Raw genomic sequence first — 20,610 nt, forward strand, 5'->3', positions numbered from 1 at the left:
GAACTGGCACAGGTTTCCAGCATTCTATGAGTCCACTGTTAGTGCTTGCAAATGCAAGAAAAAAGCCCTGACTGGCACAAGCAAAAATCGCACTGGTTTCCCAGCATTCTACGTGTCCCTATGGTGCAACGGGTGGTGTCAAGACTTCCTGGCATGTCGTACCTCACTATGGTGGAACTCTATGAAATGAAATGGCGTATGGTTTTTAGTGCCAGCATTCTACGTGTCCCTATGGTGCAACGGGTGGTGTCAAGACTTCCTGGCATGTCGTACCTCACTATGGTGGAACTCTATGAAATGAAATGGCGTATGGTTTTTAGTGCCGGGAGTGTCTGAGGACAAGTTCGGCTCGCCAGATGCAGGTCTTTTGATTTGATGCCCCCAGGCGACCAGCACGTCGTAATGAGGATGAAATGATGAAGAAAGACAACACACAAACCCAGCCCCCCGTGCCAGTGGAATTAACCAATTATGGTTAAAATTCTCGACCCTGCCGGAAATCGAACCTGGGACCCCTGTGACCAATGGCCAGCACGCTAACCATTTACCCATGGATCCAGATGGCAGAACACTCCTGCCATGGGAAAAATGAAAGAAGACAAGGACTTCGACTTGAGTATATCTTACTTGGAAGTGTACAATGAAACAGTCCACAATCTGATCAACTCATCTGACTCATGAAGACTGTACAAGTGGCACGGTGGTATTTGGTATTCAGATACACTGTATCACAAATTTTGAAGAATAGTTTGCCATGTTAAAGAAGGGCAACAGTAATCATACCCAACACCCTACTGATGTTAATTTGCAATCGTCTAGATCTCATGTTTTTTTTTTGTTTGTTTTTTTCAGGTAATGATCCGTGTTGCTGACAAGTTGAGTAACTAGGTGAAGGATTCACCAGGTGGCAATTTTAAGACAGTGATATTGCAAATGCCTAACCCAGTGCAAAGACCTCTGAGGAGATATTCAATACCCAAAACTATGCAACTCTAACAAAGAAAATAAACACGAAGATTTGCAATAATGTGTATTCTACGGACATGCAGATAAACCAGTCCATCAGGTTGATCGAAGAGCTAAGTCTGAAAATCAACACACTTGGAGAAGCAACTTTAAGATGAAAAGTCCAAGAAGGCCACCAATTCAGTGCCCCTCAATGAGATGCCACGTAGGCCACGCCCACAAGATCCCCTCCACGCGCCCTACTTCTGCCTACCCCTATCGCCCCTCCCTTGTCCCGTCCAGATATGCATGCCTGACTCGACCTGTTCGTTTCTCACTGCACGTTATTTACATTACGATCAGTCTACGACCGTATGGGGTGAGTCTTGCATACACTTATATTACTGAGTAAAGTCTTAAAACTTTCTGCTTCGAAAAGTTATTGTGATTTTTTTATTTTTCACAGGTTTCGCATTTGAACTGAGAAACATAGTTCCTGTTTACATCTTAAGGATTTATTTAAGTTTCCACCTCATAGGCCTTGGATATAGAAGAATTCCGCCATACCCAAATTTTATTCAGCTGTTTTTATATTCACGATTATTTTAAGATCGCTCTATGTGAGCAACGCAGTTTATGAACCGTAGTTGAATTAAGGTGTAAAAATGTTTTTTAAAACACAAGCTATTTTATTATTGTGAATCGCTCACCAGATTTATTGAGCCTATTACTGTATGTCCACAGGGACATGAATCAACCTGAGAACTGTTACTCAACATTCAGTATATTTTTTGACTCGCAAGCCTTTAAATTGTTCAATTAGGTTTTATTACATGTCATTGTTTTAATGTAGATTCCATAGGGTTTTTATATCACGTACAATTTAATATTTATCATGAGTTTTATATAATTTGCCTATTTTCCGATTTCTTTGTACAGCTGAGGATGACGCAAAAATGCGTCGAAACTACTACTGAATATAATTAGAATGTTGTAATTACATCTATAGACAACATTATTATTGTATTGAATAGGTGGACATTAAAAAGTTTATTCATTGTAATTCTCAGTTCAATACGCACAAAAAATGAAATTTCATGCGTTAACATGCCGATATCCTTGAACTTTATGCTGAAATTCGCTTCACAGAACAGAAAATCATGGTGAAGAAAGAAATACAAAAATGGCTGCAAAAGATCCAGCAAAAGCTTTAGTGGCAAGATTGGAGTGTCGACTGGAGACTTACAAGAGAAAATGGAACATTGCACGGTCATCAGTGTTTATGTGTGAAGAGTGTAAGTATAGCTGATAGATTATAGAACTGCTTTTTGCTAAGTCACACACTGAGGACCATAACAGGTGTTGTTTTTTATTTATTTACTTGTTTATTTATTTATTTATTTAATTAATTAATTAACTTATTTATTCATTCATTTCTGTACTGACTTGCAAACTTATTAAAAACTACTTAAAATAGTATTCCGATTAAATCAGTCTTGTCAATACACTTTCCTTTAATGCAAAATTATTTAATCATTGTACATGTTTCGAGAAAAATAAACGTTCTCTTAACTTAATTACTTAATTACACCATAAAAGAATAACAATCTTATCCTTCAAAAATAAGACTCTTATTCTTCAAAGAAACGTGTACGATGAGTAAGTTTTCATTAGCAGAATGCATATTGATAAGGCGGATTTAACCAGAATACTATTTTAAGTAGTTTTTAGTAGTCTTCTCTGTGAACTAAAGGAAACTCGGGACCTGCATCAGAATATGAGATCGAGAAGGATGCTTTGTCTTTCAAGACCCACGCAGCTGAGAAACTCATTTCGTGACAGAGATGAAATTATGCATATGGCTTCCACACTGGAGCATTTTCAATGCTGTCCTAGCGGATTCAGATAAAATAACTTGTCAGCAATGAAGGATAAATTCTTCTTGTTGGAGTTAAGGGAAGTTTGCTGGATGGAGACACCATCGAAACATAGAAGCTTCCCTCAGCTGAAGAAAGTGACTGGTCTCAAAATGGATGATTATGACAGTCGAAGTAGTTCGCTTGTACCATCATTTGTGAAGAAATTGGAAGCTCCCACACCTTCCCATTATCCTAGCAGTGCTGAACCAAAAGGTTCCATTTATCCAATTAAATATCTACTAAAGATTCTTGTCAGGTTTTAAAACACCCTACTTAGTTATGATATACAAAGAAAAAAGTCACAACCTGGAAAATCTTGTCTGAGCATTAGAAAAGAGTTGTATCACAACCAAATCTTATAATTAGGAAATATGAAAATGTATCAATATTACATTAGATTTTATGAAGTGCAATGGCTTGCCCTTAAAAATTCATTATTAAATAGAGACAAGGGCAACACTATAAAAAGAACAAAATATTTTTGACTAGTCGCATTTTTGTTTAATTGCATTACACCCGTACACTTAGAAAGTGTGAGCATTCCGACACACTCCACATCCCAGAGCAAATTCTTCACCAGTAGGGGGATGCTTCACATGAAGTGGACATTCCTCTCCCTCCAGCTGCTTGGCTTTTGGACCTGGAACAATCAAGACAGTACCAATTTTAGAAAAAAGAAGAGGATAGAAAGGGCTGATCCTTGACAGAGCCCAAAGAGAAGTGGAAAGCACGAGACTCCAATCTTCATAAACCCAAGAGGATTCCAAACACTTTCTTATTTATTGTGGATGTTGAGTGTCATCATAGCTATCTTTGGTTTGTTCAAATATTTTGAAGGCTGGAAGGGAGATTTTTCATACCATTTGACTGCTTAAAACCTGTAGACAGGATATGGGCTTTTGGGCTTGCGTTGTGTCAAGAAAACAAGGTGAAACTCTTTACGTATTGTCTACCTGCCTTACATTCAGAACACCACAAACGGAATTGCCAAAGGCCTTCGCAAGCATAATATAAAAACCATGTTTGGCACCGTCACTAAAACTGCTCACGGTTTAGGTAAAAGCAAGGACAAATTGTCTCCACTCTTACACCCTGGATTTACAAAACTCCCTGTACTTGCGGAAAGGTATACATTGGCAAAACATGCCGGTCCATCGGGACTCGCATCAAGGAACTCTAAAGAAATATCCGTTATCCAATTATGCCCTGAACTTATCTTGTGTACCCGGCACTTCTTATCACATTACGTTCTGCTGGCCTTGTTTTCCACTTACTGACCGCCATCTGAGATGATCAGCTGACTCTCCCGCTCCCCTGACGTCGCTCTATGTCTTGCACATTCTAGAATGAACTTTAGACCATATAAATACTCGTCATCTGGCCCATCTCGGCAGGTTGAACGAGAGGCCGTTTCCCGCTGGATGTGCGAGCACACAACACTGAACAGAGCTGGTTCTCTGGTCCCATCAATTGGAGCTATTTTATTTCAGGTGAGACACAGACATCAAATCATGTAAGACATCGTTTTATTCATCTTTCTAAATAGTAATGGGGTTGGGAGAGTCACGCAATTGCACGGCATTAAAATCCATTTTGTGTTTTTGGGCTACAGATCCTTAAAGCAACCATGGACTTACACGCCCTACCGTATTTTGAACTATTTTACCCTTCAAGCAAATTCTATCTTCATGTGCCTACCGTTATTTCTATTAGAACACTTCTTGCATCGGTTGTGTCTAATACCAATATAAACGGTCCGTTATTGGACATTATAAATTTTCCACCTAACTCATTCCTGGTTGCCAGTGTTTCGCCCCAGTGTGCTAAGTTGGGCTCATCAGTTGGTAAATAGCACACCCACCAAGATGCATGACTAGCGCATACCATTGAGGCCACCGCGTAGGCTACTTGGAGCCACCAAAAGTGCCAATGCACTATGAGAGACTTTGTCGCATTATCGAAAGTTGATGCCTGCCTGGCCATCAGATGATATAGATGTTGATTCCCATAGGGAACCTGAAATATTTGTCCCAAATGAGTAAATTTATAAATTATAATTTATAAATATATATCATTGGTTGTGTCTCTCGGTCTCCCTCATTCCCGTCCTGTCTCCACACCCTCTGGTTTAAAATTTTGTATAATTAATTATTGTATGATATAAGGTACTTAAAATTTATGACTGACTTGTAAAGAATTTAGCTACCAATGGGTAACTAGTTTGATTAATCTCACTGTTGATTTTTTGAATTGGGTTACTTGTTCAGTTAAATTTGTAAGCTTTGTTAACAATTTTGGCATAAGTGTTTGCACATCTAAGGATCTGGATTAACACACACACACTCTCTCTCTCTCACATTCAAGTAAAAGGTTGTTGTTATCACTATTAAAATTATCTTTTAGTTTCATTGTACATCTTGTTACCACCCTTTTACATCTCGGATAACTCTGAGCTATATTCCACTGCGTACAACAGTGTTTAGTTGTTATTATTATTATTATTATTATTATTATTATTATTATTATTATTAATTTTGATGTTAAACTAGTACTCTGTCATTGAACACTTACCTTCCGCCTACCATACTGTCACTACATGCTGGCAGAGTACTGCAACACTGTCTCAACCAGCCAGTCAAGTCAGCAATAGCTGAGCACGACCTATTGTCGGGTCATGATGTCGTGTTCCAGGATGTTCGAGCTCTCACCCACACTAAACGCTACAAGTCTAGGATTATATAGGAAGCCGTGGAAGTACTGTATGTAAAAATCCTAACATTTTCAACAGAGACACTGGCTATCAGTTAAGTAATACGTGGTTGCCAGCCATTAAGGATTTACGTAGGTGTTTCTCTTCCCTGCCCTTTCTATATTGTTATTTCGTTCAGTGTTTTCCAAATTCGTACGTTCGTCATCACCAGTTGGTTCATTCCAAGCTACTGTACGTGTTATGTGTTAATGGCATATTGGAGCTTAATGTCATCGTCAGCTCCCACTTGGAGCGCTGTAGTTGCCTCGGATGAAAGATATCATCAGATCTTCGCGACTGTATATATTAGACTATAGTACCACTACAGTTCTCCAATGGTAAAATATTTTTAAATTCAGGCCCTCATTATTGTAGAAGTCTTCCCTCGTGAACAGTCGAGATTTTCTTCTGAAGACGCGTAGCAAAGTTCTCTGCGAAACGTAAAGAGTTTCACCTCGTTTTCTTGACACGACATAAGCCCAAAAGCTGATATCTTGTCTACAAGTACAATCCATGAAAGCATCAATGTTAATACATAAAATCTTTCTGGGACTGAAGGCCAATATACTTGGCTTTCCACCCATGAAGACAGTCCTGGGGAAATGTTAACACAGTGGTTTCCCATTGCCTTCTGCACCATTGCAATTGCCACACTAAGTCCAGTTTGCATGCAATATCAGCTGCTTCTGGAAAACTTGGGCATAATATGGGCTGCGACTCAACAAAGAAAACTGAATATATGACATCCGACACACAAGAAATCAAAATAATCCAGACTGATGCTAAAGAGCGATGATGATGTTTTTTGTTTTAAGGGGCCTAACATCTAGGTCATTTGCTTCTAATGCTACAAAATTTAATGACAATTTCAAAGTTCAAAATCATTCACTGACCACAATAGAAAATGTGACGAAGAATGAATGGATGGATATGAATTTAAAACAATCAGTGGATCCGTCCCAGAAACTATCATAAACAATAGTATTACTGACCAAGGAACTGCTTCTAACGCACAATCCTCAATCGAGGATGCTTGTTGGCTAAAGGGGTCCAAAATCCAGGACAATGGCCCCTGATAACGGTAATTATCGCTAGTAAAGTAGAACCATGGTATTTGTCATGTTGCGGTATTAATCAAAAGTAGCATAGACTCATGGTGTTCCACATATTAGGGTACTACTAACAAGTATTGTACGTCGCACAGGTAACGCAGACCTATGGTATTTCTCATATAATGGCGCCACCCATAGGCAACGCAAATCCATGTTGTTCCTCACCTAGGTGTACTAATCACGGGCGCCGGTTTTCCCGTGGTGTTCCTCGTATAGTGGGTACTAATCACAGGCAATGCCCAGACCTGTGGTGTTTCTCACAATGGTATTAATCATGGGTACTGGAAAACCCATCCAGACTCACCTTCTGTTGCTATTAATCACAAACCTATTGTGTACCTAACATAGTGGTACTACTCGCAAGTACAGGTGACCCATGGTGTTCCCCGCGTGATGGTACTAATCACAAGTAGTTTCATGGTTCAATCATCCTTTGGTCGCCTCAGGCAGGGGATACCATGGGTATACTCTTCGTCAGTGTCCCCCACCCACAGGTGGTATGCTAAAGAGCAACAGTGTATAATTAAGTTTGAAAATCTTGGATCTACAACTGCTGATGATGACTACCTTGTATTACTATCCCCTGGGGATCCTTTTTTTTCCTGTAGTGTTTGTCCTGTATTCCTACTCTTTTATCGCCTGTCTTGGTTCATGGTGTGGGTTACTGTAGTGAGGTCCTACTTCGTGAGCCAGGGGCAACGGCTGAGTGAACTAATAAGTGGTCCTGAGAGTCGGGATACCAGTTGCTACAGAATGGGAATGGGCATCTCGGACATATTCTGAGTCATGTTACTCCTTGTGCTCGGGTGGCTAGGACTGTACAATCCACCGGTGTTCTCTAACCCATTAGAGGAGAGATTTTCACTTGGACTATGTGTAAGTAGGGTAGCATCCTGCTTCACAAATTTACCGAGCTCAGAACATTTTAAGCAAGCCTCAGACCTATGGGAGTAATGGAGTCCCACTCCCATTTCACATGCGAGGGACTCCTTGGAAACAACTTGGCGAATGAAATGGAATTTGATGGGAAGCTACGAGGGTCGAGTCATAAGTCATGGCAACTATTATTTTCTCGCGATCTAGGATAGAAAAGTTGAAATATGTCTGCAAACGAATAAGGGTAGAAAATCTCCAGGATGAGGAAATTAAACAGAAGTACATGGATATGATTAGTTAGAAGTTCTGAACAGTGGACAGTAAGCAGGTTCAGGATATAGAAAGAGAATGGGTGGCATACAGGGATGCTGTAGTAGACACAGGAAGGGAATGCCTAGGAACAACTGTGTGTAAAGATGGGTAAAAGCAAACATCTCGGTAGAATGATGAAGTGAGAGCAGCTAGTAAACGTAAAAAGAAGGCTTATCAGAAATGGCTCCAAACAAGGGCTGATGCAGACAGGGAATTGTACATAGATGAAAGAAACAAAGCGAAGCAAATAGTTGTTGAATCCAAAAAGAAGTCATGGGAAGATTTTGGTAATAACCTGGAAAGGATAGGTCAAGCAGCAAGGAAACCTTTCTAGACAGTAATAAGGAATCTTAGGAAGGGAGGGAAAAAAGGAAATGAACAGTGTTTTGGGTAATGTAACACACTTAGTAATTCATGGACACTGATAGAACGTATAATGTTCCTAATTTCTATTTTTAATTCTTCTGCAGTTCAAGAATTATTCCTGTAAACTTTTCCTTTAAGATTTCTCCATAGATAAAAATCACATGTGCTTAAATCAGGCGAACGAGGGGGGCCATAAGCCTTAACTGTTGATCTGATCATCATCGAACACTGCCCGTAACCGTTGCATAGAGCTATTCTGTTGCTCCTTATTCCCACCCTGATCTGCCATTGAGTTTGTCCTATTATATGTGTTCCTTTCTTATTCCCCTCTCTTTTTTCCTCTGACTTCATAGAATAGGTAACCTTTTGTTATCTGTGCACGGAAAGTCATTCTTCATTCACTGCTCATGTAGTCCGACAATGACTACTTTGTGAAATGTAACTCCTATACATCATCTTCGTATTCAGAAACAGTTGGCACCACTCCATGTACCTAAACGACTTACCAAAAAATAAACCTGTAAATATCACTTATATGCAGATAGCATACAGTTGAGCGACTAAGCACCATCGCGGGTCATTTTTACGTTTTCAGTGCAACGAGCAGAAAAGATCGTACAACCTTACTGTTTCTGTAACGTACTGCCACCAGTGAGCAAGTATGGCACTATAAAGATGACGAAGATGTGTGAGCCATACATGATTAAGTGCTGAGATGGTGGTGATATCAAATACAGTAGAGACAATACGCGACACTTACACTCGACGTTAGCCCCTGACGGGACGTACTACGGCTCCACTCTGAAGCTTTACCGAAGCCTTACGGAGCAAGCCGAAGCTTTCCGAATGGCGTACACCGCCATCATGAATCGAGTAGTTCAAATCACTAACTGATCTCTGAACTGAACTATTCTGAAGACCATTGCTGTATGTTTATTTTCACCTACTGCAGCTTCACATGGTCAGCGCTATTTCTATTATTTTATGCTCAGAGTATTAGCATATGTGTATATAAATGTGACTCGTGTGTTGAGAATGTCTTGTGAGAAGATATTGGATAGTGCTTTCCGTCTCTGGAGCTCAATTATTTTTATTGTTTGTTGTTATATCTCCGAGTGGTACATGTGATCGACTGACTACCCGTTGCTTGTGAGAAGATACTGGATAGTGCTTTCGGTCTCTGGAGCTCAACGATTTTTACTGTTTGTTGTTATATCTCCGAGTGGTACATGTGATCTACAACCCGTTTAAAGCAAGCACAGTCTTTTAAAATGTACAGGCTTTATATAAATAAATGTATTTAAAAAATTTTGTGTATTTTTTAATATTATATTTGACGTTTATATTGTATATTTCAGTTCAATATTGCATCGAGTATTATAACCTCAAATTATATATTGGAAAGAATGCCCTATTTTACCTTAGATAGCGATATACAGTTTCATTAATCAATAAGAATTGCACTAATAATCAGTGATCTGCATTAGGTGCTGTTGCCCAGGTGGCAGATTATACTTTCACTTTTAAGTCTCAACTAATACAGTATAGACCTACGGGATTGATAAAATTAGCCAAAAGATAATTAATTATAGTACAAGGTAGTGAAACTAAGGCTGTACTTTTATTCCAGTATTGCTGATCTTGATGGGTATATCCATTAGTGGTTGGTGAATTTGCTTGAATCTATATCAGAAAGTCAGAAGAAAGTGACAATGAGAAGGTTGAATATAATCCCATCAAACTCAGTACCTCTAGGTTATAGAAGAGGTTATGTAATTCCATAGGCAGAACTGACAGTGAGCTGATATTGAAGGGTATTCTTTTTTTTTTTTCTGCCAAGCATGAGATAATAAGATTCAAGCAAATTCGCTAACCACTACCGTAATGGATATAGGCTATCCTTCAAGATCAGCAATACCGAAATACAAGTACAGCCTCAGTTCCACTACCTTGTATTATAATTAATCTCTTGGCTACTGTTATCAATACCATATGCTGTATTAATTGAGACTTATAACAGTATTTCTAGTGAAAGCATAATCTGCCACCTGGGCGACAGCACTAAAGATAATCTCTCATCCTAAAGGGTCAGTGGTACACTCCTGTTTCTATTGTAAAAAAGGCCAAATCACATGAAATTTTCGAGCATGATGTATTATGGTATGATTTTTTTTATCACACTCCATGAACTGTGTGACTGATATATGATAATTACCTTCCTGAAAGCTGCAGGTAACAGCTAAATCTGTTCTCAAGATTGTTGGTTTGTGAGCTTCCCTGCTGGTACATGGTAGTACTGCTGAAAGTGTCAGTCATTAGTGTCCCAGGGCTCAACTTAAGAGTTCTGCAACTGTTAAGCCATGATCAGAAATTGAAAGAAAAGTGAGGTGTCATTTGCATAACTGAAATTTACTTCCAGAGGATTCCTGTGCAAAGTAAATTTTATAAATGCTTTACATCCATACATCATCATCTTCAAGCTCCAGTTTCCCAGGTGTGGAGTACAAGCGCTTGCTACTTCATCCTGTTAAAGTTTAGTTTCTGTTCCTCTATATCTTCCCACTTGGCATTCCTCTTGCTGACCTCAGATTTCACTGTCTCTATCCATCAATTCCTTGGCCTCCCCCTTTCACTTCTCTGTCAAAATAATTCCTTGCTGTTCTTGTTCTGTCCATCGTCATAACATGTCCAAACCATTGTAGCCTGCCTCTTCCTAAAAGCTTGGTAACAGGCATTTTGATGCCAGCCTCCTTTCTATTTGCTTCATTTCTAATCTTGTCCTTCCTGGTCTTTTGGTTCATTGTTCTGGTGAATTTCATTTCTGTTGACTGGATTTTATTATTTGCCTTGTTATGCAGGGTACATGTTTCAAGTCCATATGCGAGAAATGGAATGAAGTAGGTATGAAACATGGTCAGTTTTGCTTTCTGGGGTATTTTATCATCCCAGAGTAGGTTTCTCACTTGAAAATGAAATTGAGAAGATTTCTGAGTCCTGTTAAGTATTTCTTAATTTAATGGGTTATCTTTTGAAGTGATTCTTCCAAGGTAGCCTATTTGAAGTTAGGACCAGACTGCAATAGACTTTCCTCCAGGAAATTGTTTGAATCTGTGCCTTTACTGTTGATAGTCATTTAAAGAGCTTTTGTTTTATTGATTTTTAGTCCATATTCTTTAAATTGCTATTCCAGGGATTTAGGTTCTCCTGTACGTCTGCTTCATTTTCTCCCCAGATCAGAACATCATCTGAAAATATTAGAGTGTTAGGCTCTTTGCAATGTTCTTTGTTGGATTTTATGATCCAATCCATGTTAATGATGAACAGGAGTGGTGACAAGGCACTTCCCTGCTGGACTTCTCTTTTGGTTTCAAACCAATCTGATCTTCCATCCAATATTTGGACACAGGTTAAGCACTTTTGATAGAGCATCTTTACTTTATCAATCAGGATGTCTGGCAGACCTATACCTTCTAGGTATTCCCAGATTATCTCTCTAGGAACACTGTCGTAGGCCTTCTCGATGTCCATAAAAACTATCACTAAGTTCTTAACATAGCCTATTCCCAGTGCTTTTCCGTTATCATTCTGATGGCAAATATCAGGTTTGTAGTGCTTCAGTTGTTCCTGAACCTGCGTTGCTCCTCCTCCAATAACGGTTCAACTATATTCCTAATTCATTTTCAAATGATCTCCAAAAGTTTGATTTAGAAAGTTGAGTGATGCCCCTATAATTTCTGCATTTCTTCCCGTCTTCCTTTTTATACAGGGCAATAGCGGCGATTGTGGGGGAAGGGGGCAGTTGCCCCCTCACTTTGTGGATAAAAGATTGCATTTTTATTCCATTTTAGCCAGCTGAAACTAGGAATTATAGAAATTATTTTTAAACAAAGCAATTTGTACAAGCCCTGTTGTCTTATCGGCTAATTTTTCCCTCATCTTATTTAATTATTAACAAAATGTTTAGAGGAAATACGCACAGAATGTCGTTCGTCCCGGACATCATATTTGTATACCGCCACAGCAAGTAGTGGACACTGCATGTGCTATGAGGAAGGGTAGCAAGGGTATATTTTTTGCCAAGGTCATGGGCACTGAGGTATGGTTCACCCGGTTACCACGTGCATTCTTCAGTCTGGCAGTCTCTTTAGTATCTGTTAGTTTCTTAGTGTGTAGTCAAATACTAAATGATTTTAATTGTATAATCACACCGTACTTTATTTAATTGTACTCAATGCGTAATATTGTTCCTTTGATGAAAGTTTTATTGTATGGTATAGTATTGAATCGACCACCTCTGTGGTGTAGTGGTTAGTGTGATTAGCTGCCACGGTTCACGCAGACAGTTCTCATCCTAATTCCTCCAATGGCTAAATCTACCCAAGTCATCTCCTCATTTACGAGCCTAACCAAAATTATGTTGTGTGCAATAGAACTCCTGATTAACAGTCCTTCCCATTTTAACACCTGTTAAGAACATTTTCTAATCTATCTCTTCCTCATTATCTCCACTTACCTCTGCCAGTTCTACTTTCTTTCTTGCATAAGCCTCATTGATATTGATGGATCCGCATTGAATTCCATTTTATTTGCCAAGTAGTTTCCAAGGTAAATACCCAGAAAACAAAAGCAATGAATATCAACGTGAAGAGTTTACATATCTTGGCAGTATGGTTGCTCAGGATGGAGGAGCAGCTGCCGATGTCAAAATGAGAATCCACAAAGCAAATGTGGCATTCATACAACTCTATCCGATATGGAGGGCCAGAGAAATCTCAATGAAAACCAAACTTCGCATTTTTCGAACAAATGTAAAAACAGTACTGTTACATGGTTGTGAAACCGGGAAAGTTACCTCAGAGATCACTCATTAACTACATGTATTTATAAATAGATGCTAAAGGAGAATTAAGGCATTTTTGGCCAAAAGTATTTTCAAAGGAAGATCTCTGGAAACAAACAGAAGAGCCCATTGGCATACAAATAAAGCGGAGGAAATTGAAATGGATCGGCCACACACTGCAGAAGCAGCAGGATGCAGTGGAGAGAAAGGCTCTGTTTTGGAACCCCAAGGATAACGGAAGAGAGGTAGACCCAGAAAGTCATGGAGACACAGTGTGATGGAGGAGGCAAAACAAGAAGGGAAGACCTTTGGAGAACTGAAAACCCCAGCTCAAAATAGGATACTTTGGCGCTTCATTGTCAAAGCCCTATGCTCTCCAAAAGAGTAAAAGGATATAACTAAGTACGTAAGTTTAAAAGGAGTCCCTCCCCTGTCAAATAGAAGTGGGACTGAGTTACTCCCATAGGTTCAAGGCTTGTTTAAAATATTCTGAGCTTGGTACATTCTGTGAAGCAGGATGCTGCCTTACTTACACATAATCACAGTGAGAATCTCTCCTATAGGGTAGAGACCACCGGTTGATTGTATAGTTCTAGCTGCCAGAACAACAGGAGGGTCCTGGCTTGGAACATGTCAAAAATGTCCACCCCAATTCCATAGCAATGAGTATCCCAACTCTGAAGACGATTAACTTTGCCACTCAGCCGTTGCCCATGGTTCACACACTAGGATATGTCTACAGTAACTCTCACCATAAACCACACATTTGGACTTAACAGTTGAGGGTTATTTAAACATTTGTGTAATGTAATACTGTTATGTTACAAAATGTGTGACATTATGTTAGCTGGCGACATTACCTTGAGAACTGCACAAACCATGGATCTTAATGTCATGGTCCATTCTCCATCAATACTTCAGATCACAGCCTGCATGGTTGCTAGGCAACATAGCATCACACATTTTATTGAAAAGTATTTATGCCCATTTGATTTTTTCCAGAGGGAAATGCAATAACTTTTTAAATATTCATTATTTTCCATTACCGAGACATAGTTTGCAGAAAATGTGCAATTCTTTACTCCTTTCTACACTCTTGTTTGATCACAGGAAATGTAGTTTCATAGAAGTTATTAACTGCACAAGAGTTGTTGTTCAAGAGTACCTATGTGGAAAAACTATTCTGAAGTTTAGTTTGGGAGCCATTCTCAGCAAACAACCACTTTCTTTGGGTACACGCTTCTGATATCTGAGAACTTGGCAGCTGTTAATTTGTCATGGTAATAAAATGATGGAAACATTAAAGCTTTTTGCAGTCTGTTTGATTAAGCTCAGCTGATTATGATAATTTTTAAAATATACACACTGTCAAAAATGAAAGTTTTGAAATTGTTTGAGAGATGACACTCATAACTTGCAGATATTGACAAGTCCTTAAATATTACATGGTTCACTCTGTTATTGTCTGCTATTATCACACAAATTTTAAGCCCTCATGTTACAACAGGCTTCACTTGCGTAGGATGTTAGGTCCTTACCTGTGATATTTACAGGAGTAAGGGATAAAGTTTGCTTCTGTCTGTTAGGTCATCAGCCCAGAGGCTGGTTGGATCCTCAATTAGGACCACCAAAGGCTATGCAGTTATATGGAAATTGCAAAAAATAATGGCAGAGTCCAAATGAGGCATACTAGGCAAGATGAGGAGTGAGATAGTTTGCCATTGCTTTCCTCACTGGACCAGAAGGTGCTACTGTAGCACGACTGATCCTATGAGCAACACCTTTCATAATACTCAAACACTAGTTGTGCTCCAAATGTCATTACTCAGCACAACCCATACCCCAGCAGCTTCCATATTGTCACAGCCATGGATGAGATTGGGACTTCAGTAGAAGCTACACTTTGCTCTGGCCTGTGCCAAGAGACAGATACAAAAAAAAGTGAAATAAATAAAGAGGTACTAAAGATGCCACAACAGTTTTTGCTGCTGCTGATAATTTAAGCAAACCCATTGAGCACACCTCCAGTGTAGACTGTACTCTCCTGTACATACACAAACTTCCCATTAATTAAGCCACATATTTTTCACTTGAATGTGGTACCATTAATGGTGGACTTTAAATAAGGTAAGTTTTCGCTGGGATTGCCAACAGCCATATTCAGTGGGAAGTATAAGTGCTGAAATTTTCTGAAAATTATTTTGCTTTTGAACTTTGATAACTACTGACTCAAATTATAAAAAATGCATACAGCATCATGAGAACTGAATAATTTCTACCATGTTCTAACAGACAGAACTAAGTCTCGCTCTTCAAAAATATTTTGTGAGTGTTACCACAAACATACCAGTACAGTTTGTAGATCGGTAACATCAACTGGAAAACTACAAATTAATCGATACTTTCCTTTTTTAAAATGTAACATACAAGGGTGAATTGAGTTTTATGCCTAGTGCAGCTTAGTTTGTTTTTTTTTTTTTTTTTTTTTTACAAGTTGCTTTTCGCTGCACCGACACAGATAGGTCTTACAGCGATGATGGGACGGGAGAGGATTAGGAATGGGAAGGAAGCGGCTGTGGCCTTAATTAAGGTACAGCCCCAGTGTTTGCCTGGTATGAAAATGGGAAACCACGGAAAACCATCTTCAGGGCTGCCGACAGTGGGGTTCAAACCCAATATCTCCTGAATACCGGCCGCACTTAAGCGACTGCAGGTATCAAGCTTGGTGTTTAGATTACTCTCTGAGACTTTCCAAAAAAGAGAGAATGTTTGTTCAAGTTTCTGTATGATGAGCTGAAGAATCTTGGCTACTATATCATTTGTAGGTTTGCAAGACTGATGTATTATGAAGGCTGAAAACAGCATGGATTAAGGAGGAAATATTTCAGTTATGCACTTTGTGAAAGACTTGCCAGAAAAAGAAGCCCTTTTTTCTTCTGAAAAGTGTACAGGAACACTATATCACCAGTTGCAAGGGGAGGGGGGGAGAATCTACTTCTGCATATTTTCTAATACATACCTGTTTTTACAACCTAAGGAGAAAAATTCACATCACTGCTGTGTAGATATGGTGAAGGTTGCAAAGGTTCTTCCCATTGATATATCGACTTATATTCTTCACAATAATAATATTTCCATTCCCATTTATTTAGGAACAACGTTCTGTATTTACAGGCTGTCACTATGGACAAGGTAAAACATATCAAATTTCTGTACAGAACTATTAATTGAAGAAAACTCTAAATTATAAAGGTACAGTATAATTAGTGTGGCATTCCAGAGCTGTAGCTGTAGAGGTGGTGTCTCAGGATTTTGATGGAGCCTCTGAGGACGAGGGTCGCAATTTCAGGGATGAGCTTCATTGGAAGTTCGAAGCGCTTCCATGTGGCGACGAAATGACGAGGTACAGTACCGCAAACGCGACCATTACTGTATTTCTATTTCCTGAAGGTGGTATTTAGATTTGTAATAAGGGATAGTGGATTTGTATTTGTTAATCTTTTCAAGATTAACCTCCTCTGGCTGACCGCTATGATGCTCGAATCTGACAGTTGGATCTAATATGAATCCTTGAGAGCTGCTGTCTTTAAAGGCTATGATGTCAATTCTCCGCGAACTACTGTTTATGGCCAGTCCGTGTATCTCCTCATGTACATTGAATCCCTTCTTTCTTAGTTCTTCGGCAATGAGGGATCTGATCTGGTGGTGCCGCATGTTTATTAGGAGCTCCCCGCGTGTGCAGAATCCCAGGACATAACCAAGAGTTTCTTTCTCTCCATGGCAATGCCGACAGAGGTTGTTGTCCAGGGATCTGCCTGGCACCGAACGCACCGCACAAACATTAGCAGTCATCTTTATAGCCTCTCTCCACTCGTTACAATACAGTCCGGTATGATCTCGCACCCAAGAGTTTGCTGGTGTGCACTCTTTGTACAGTTGTACTCAGAGTCCTTTTTGTGGCAGTGAACACCAGGAGGTGAATTCACATTCTCGTAGCTCTTGCCGGATCTTCTTAGTATCGTACAAGCCGTTCTTGGTGCTTATTTTCTGGATATCAGCGTTTGTTAGTTTTAGGCGTTCTACGCATTCCCGACTCTCCGCATGAGAATCCCTTGAAGCGACGCGGAGTGGGTGTTTAGTCTTAAGCGAGATGTTACAGGCATTAATACATTAAAGGTAAACTTCCCACGAGGTTTTAAAAAGAGCGAGTCCTTTTTATTTCTTTTCGGTGTACAGCATGCCATCTGGAGTATCCGTCGGTAACTGCAATATCTCCTTTGTTGCACTTTTAATCATTTTATTGCTAGCGGATAAGAATTTCTGTGCGACTTTCTTGAAACTGCATGTCAGGAAAGGGTACATCAGGGTGGGACAGATTGAGGAATTCAGTACTATGAGTTTTTGGTCTTCCTTAAGCAGTGGCGACGATGTTAGAATTTGGAGCTTATTGTGAAGGTTTTTCATTACAGCAGTCTCGTCGAACACTGGAGTATCCCTGAAGGTAATTCCAAGATAACGAATTTGTTCGCCGTCTCCAATTAAGTCAATCTTACAGTCTTCCTCCATGGATAGTATTATCCTTCAAGATGAATGGAAGATATTTAAGTTTGAGAAAGTTAAGGCAAATTAAAAATCTGTAAGTTAAAAGAACCAGAAACCTCATATCAATCTAAAACTTCCATGTGGGAAAAGGAAATATCCTGAAGTAAGAAATACAATTAAGATATGTTTCACTCTATCCTGTAGGAGTGCAGATGTAGAGAGCTTTCTCTCAGAAGAGCCAAGATTTCATCAATGACAAAGCATCGCCCATGTCACCAGGAATATTTTTTTTTTTTTTTTTTTTTTTGCTAGGGGCTTTACGTCGCACCGACACAGATAGGTCTTATGGCGACGATACCAGGAATATTAAATACAAGAACAAATATTCAGGATGCTTTTAAAAATTACTGCAGTAAAACAAACCACAATTGATCTGGTCACAACGAAGCAACTGACAGTGACAAGATCTGCTCACTCTTGCTACACTGCTCATCCAAAAAGGAAAGAATGAGCACCAAATGAACTTGATGGAGAGGAAGAAAAATGCATCAAAATTGGAAAAGTAAATAAGAAATGCAACTTAAATATTGAAGAATTTGAAGATTTCAAGAAACTTAAGAAATAAAAGTGAAGAATTGGCAACTAGTGACAAGCTTTTTGAAGAAGTAAAATTGAAGTTAAAGAAAGCTGTGTAATAAATGGTCTTGGCAATATAAAGGTTGCTCAGGGAATAAATTTCATGGAATGATAACTTTAAAACAAGAGAAAGCTTGTATATAAAGAAGTAGAATGCATGCAGAAGAACTTAGATGGATGTCTTATCTTATAACAAACATTTTCCAGAAAAAATAGCAATTTAATGGTTCATAGTAAACCTTTTTAGTTATTGATCTAATATTCATATTATAGTACTTTTTTATTGTATTATGGTAGTATTCTGATAAAAATTAGAAATTAAGGGCAAATGACAGACTGCTGTAAGAGGTGATGTAAAGATTGTTTTGTGAAGAAGATATGCAATGTGTTTCTTTTTGTTTTATTTTAGAAAAAATTAGTATATCAATACTGAGGGTCAGCATTGAGTTTTGTACAGTTTATTCACTCACTTCCAGACACAGGTCCGACAGTGAGCTGCTGATAACTTTTTCCTTCCTCTGCCAAGTATGACTGCTGTTGTTTATTAAGTGACTTAAAGTGTTCTGTCTCCTGAATTTCCTCCATCATGACTTTGATACTGTTCCTTGTATGATTCTTTCAACAAATGTAAACATCACTTATATTTTTCTTAACTAGAATACCTATTCTAAAATACTTAGGTATTCATAATCGGATATATTGCAGTTGATTTCGATGAGAAAGACTTTGGTAGGGGAAGGTGGTACAGTACTGTACTCCTGCACCCTGAAGATAATCTCTTGCTCTAAACAGACAGTGGTACAGCACATGAGTCTATTGTAAAAGGTCCAATCACATTAAATTTTCAAATGTAATATTAAGTAGATCTCACAAAAAAGCTTTACCTCTTTTCCAACTCGCAATCTTCTGCCCTATGAAAGGTCAACTATAAAGCAAGTAAGTTAAAAATAATTATACCCACCAAGTTATGCACCACCTCCATCATAACGTCTAGTGATCCTTCAGAACAATACTTCTGAGGATTGCAATTCAGGAAGAAATAAATAGTAGTTTGTATATGCCTAAATGCGTTTATTCATGATTAAATAAAGGACCTCAAATATGTATCACATGTTCCTTTTTTTCTTTCTTTTCTTTTTGTGTGTGTGTAGTCCATATAGGATTAATTATGAATGTTACAAACAAGAATTTTACAGTGATGCTCATAACTTCCTACATTTTGCATTAAAATCCTGAAAACAGTGATTGCTTAATTCTGTGTATTATTTATCTACATACTGACTATATATTTCAAAACATTCTAAACCCTTTTCTTTACAACAGGCCACAAACACATATCTCATCTAACACTGATATCACAACATTTGGGGCTGATGACCTAGATGTTAGGGCCCTTTAAACAAGCATCATCATCATATCACAACAATCCAAACTACTCATTCCTAACTGAAATAACAACTGCTTTTGATCTGAAACACTCAAAGCACTATGTTCATAGCCACTTTAAATCAAATGTTGCATGATACTATACACTCATTGACATAGCTACTAGGTGTGCAAGACCACCCCTATTTAATTCACAAAAATCTAAATATTGTTGCATTATTGTTCACAGAATTTTATAAACATTTCGTTGTTTTTCCTTCCCATTTACTTTGGTCTGAATATTCTTTCTCCATGCTCTGTCAACATGCCATGAGAAAAATAATCTCATGGTTGCAGGTCCCATGACTGCATTCCAAGCATTGTAGAAGACTTCTGCCAAATCGGACATGAAGACCTTTGGGGATACACAACCAACCTCATTCTCAATGTAGGTGAAAAATAGAGACAATATTTTCTGGTCACTTCTATTGGAAATCAAAAATGCACAAGGAAAGTCTGTCTCAAGTCATCCAGAACTAAAAGCGTTATTAACTCAAACCCGTAGCTATTAAGCCCATGTGTTCCATCAGTGCATATACAGTCACTACCATATTTCTTTAATATTTCACTCTGAGCACTGTTCATAATAATTAAAATAAAGTCATCACTTCTGAGGTTTGGATGCTTTTCACTGGTGGTCTCCTGATGTTTATAGAATAATACACAAGGGCCTGTCACCTGAATTAACTTCATTGACCCAGGCCTCAACACTTGTACCATCCTCCTGATGTCTGACAGATTTAGAGCTCAAGTTAAAACTACGCTCAATATTATACAAATCCTGTTTTGTGATTAAATGAATTCTTTCAAGCTTTGAGTCTGTCACAGATTCGCGAATTTTGTCCAGAATAGCTTGAAAGGGAATCTGGTTGGCAATATCTGTTGCTA

General features: G+C 38.7%; 1 protein-coding gene across 1 annotated transcript in view; it reads right to left on the reverse strand.

Annotated features, from left to right (window-relative positions):
• Positions 1 to 231: 231 nt before the first annotated feature.
• hiw (highwire) overlaps positions 232 to 20,610 on the reverse strand; it is an 815,007-nt gene continuing 794,628 nt past the window's right edge. The window contains exon 70 of the mRNA XM_068229800.1: positions 232 to 3,504. Within this exon, the coding sequence (XP_068085901.1) occupies positions 3,389 to 3,504 (116 nt within the window). The 3' untranslated portion in view covers positions 232 to 3,388. The remainder of the gene's footprint in view (positions 3,505 to 20,610) is intronic.

This window comes from Anabrus simplex, chromosome 12, assembly GCF_040414725.1.
Source record: "Anabrus simplex isolate iqAnaSimp1 chromosome 12, ASM4041472v1, whole genome shotgun sequence".
Taxonomy (NCBI): Eukaryota; Metazoa; Arthropoda; class Insecta; order Orthoptera; family Tettigoniidae; genus Anabrus; species Anabrus simplex.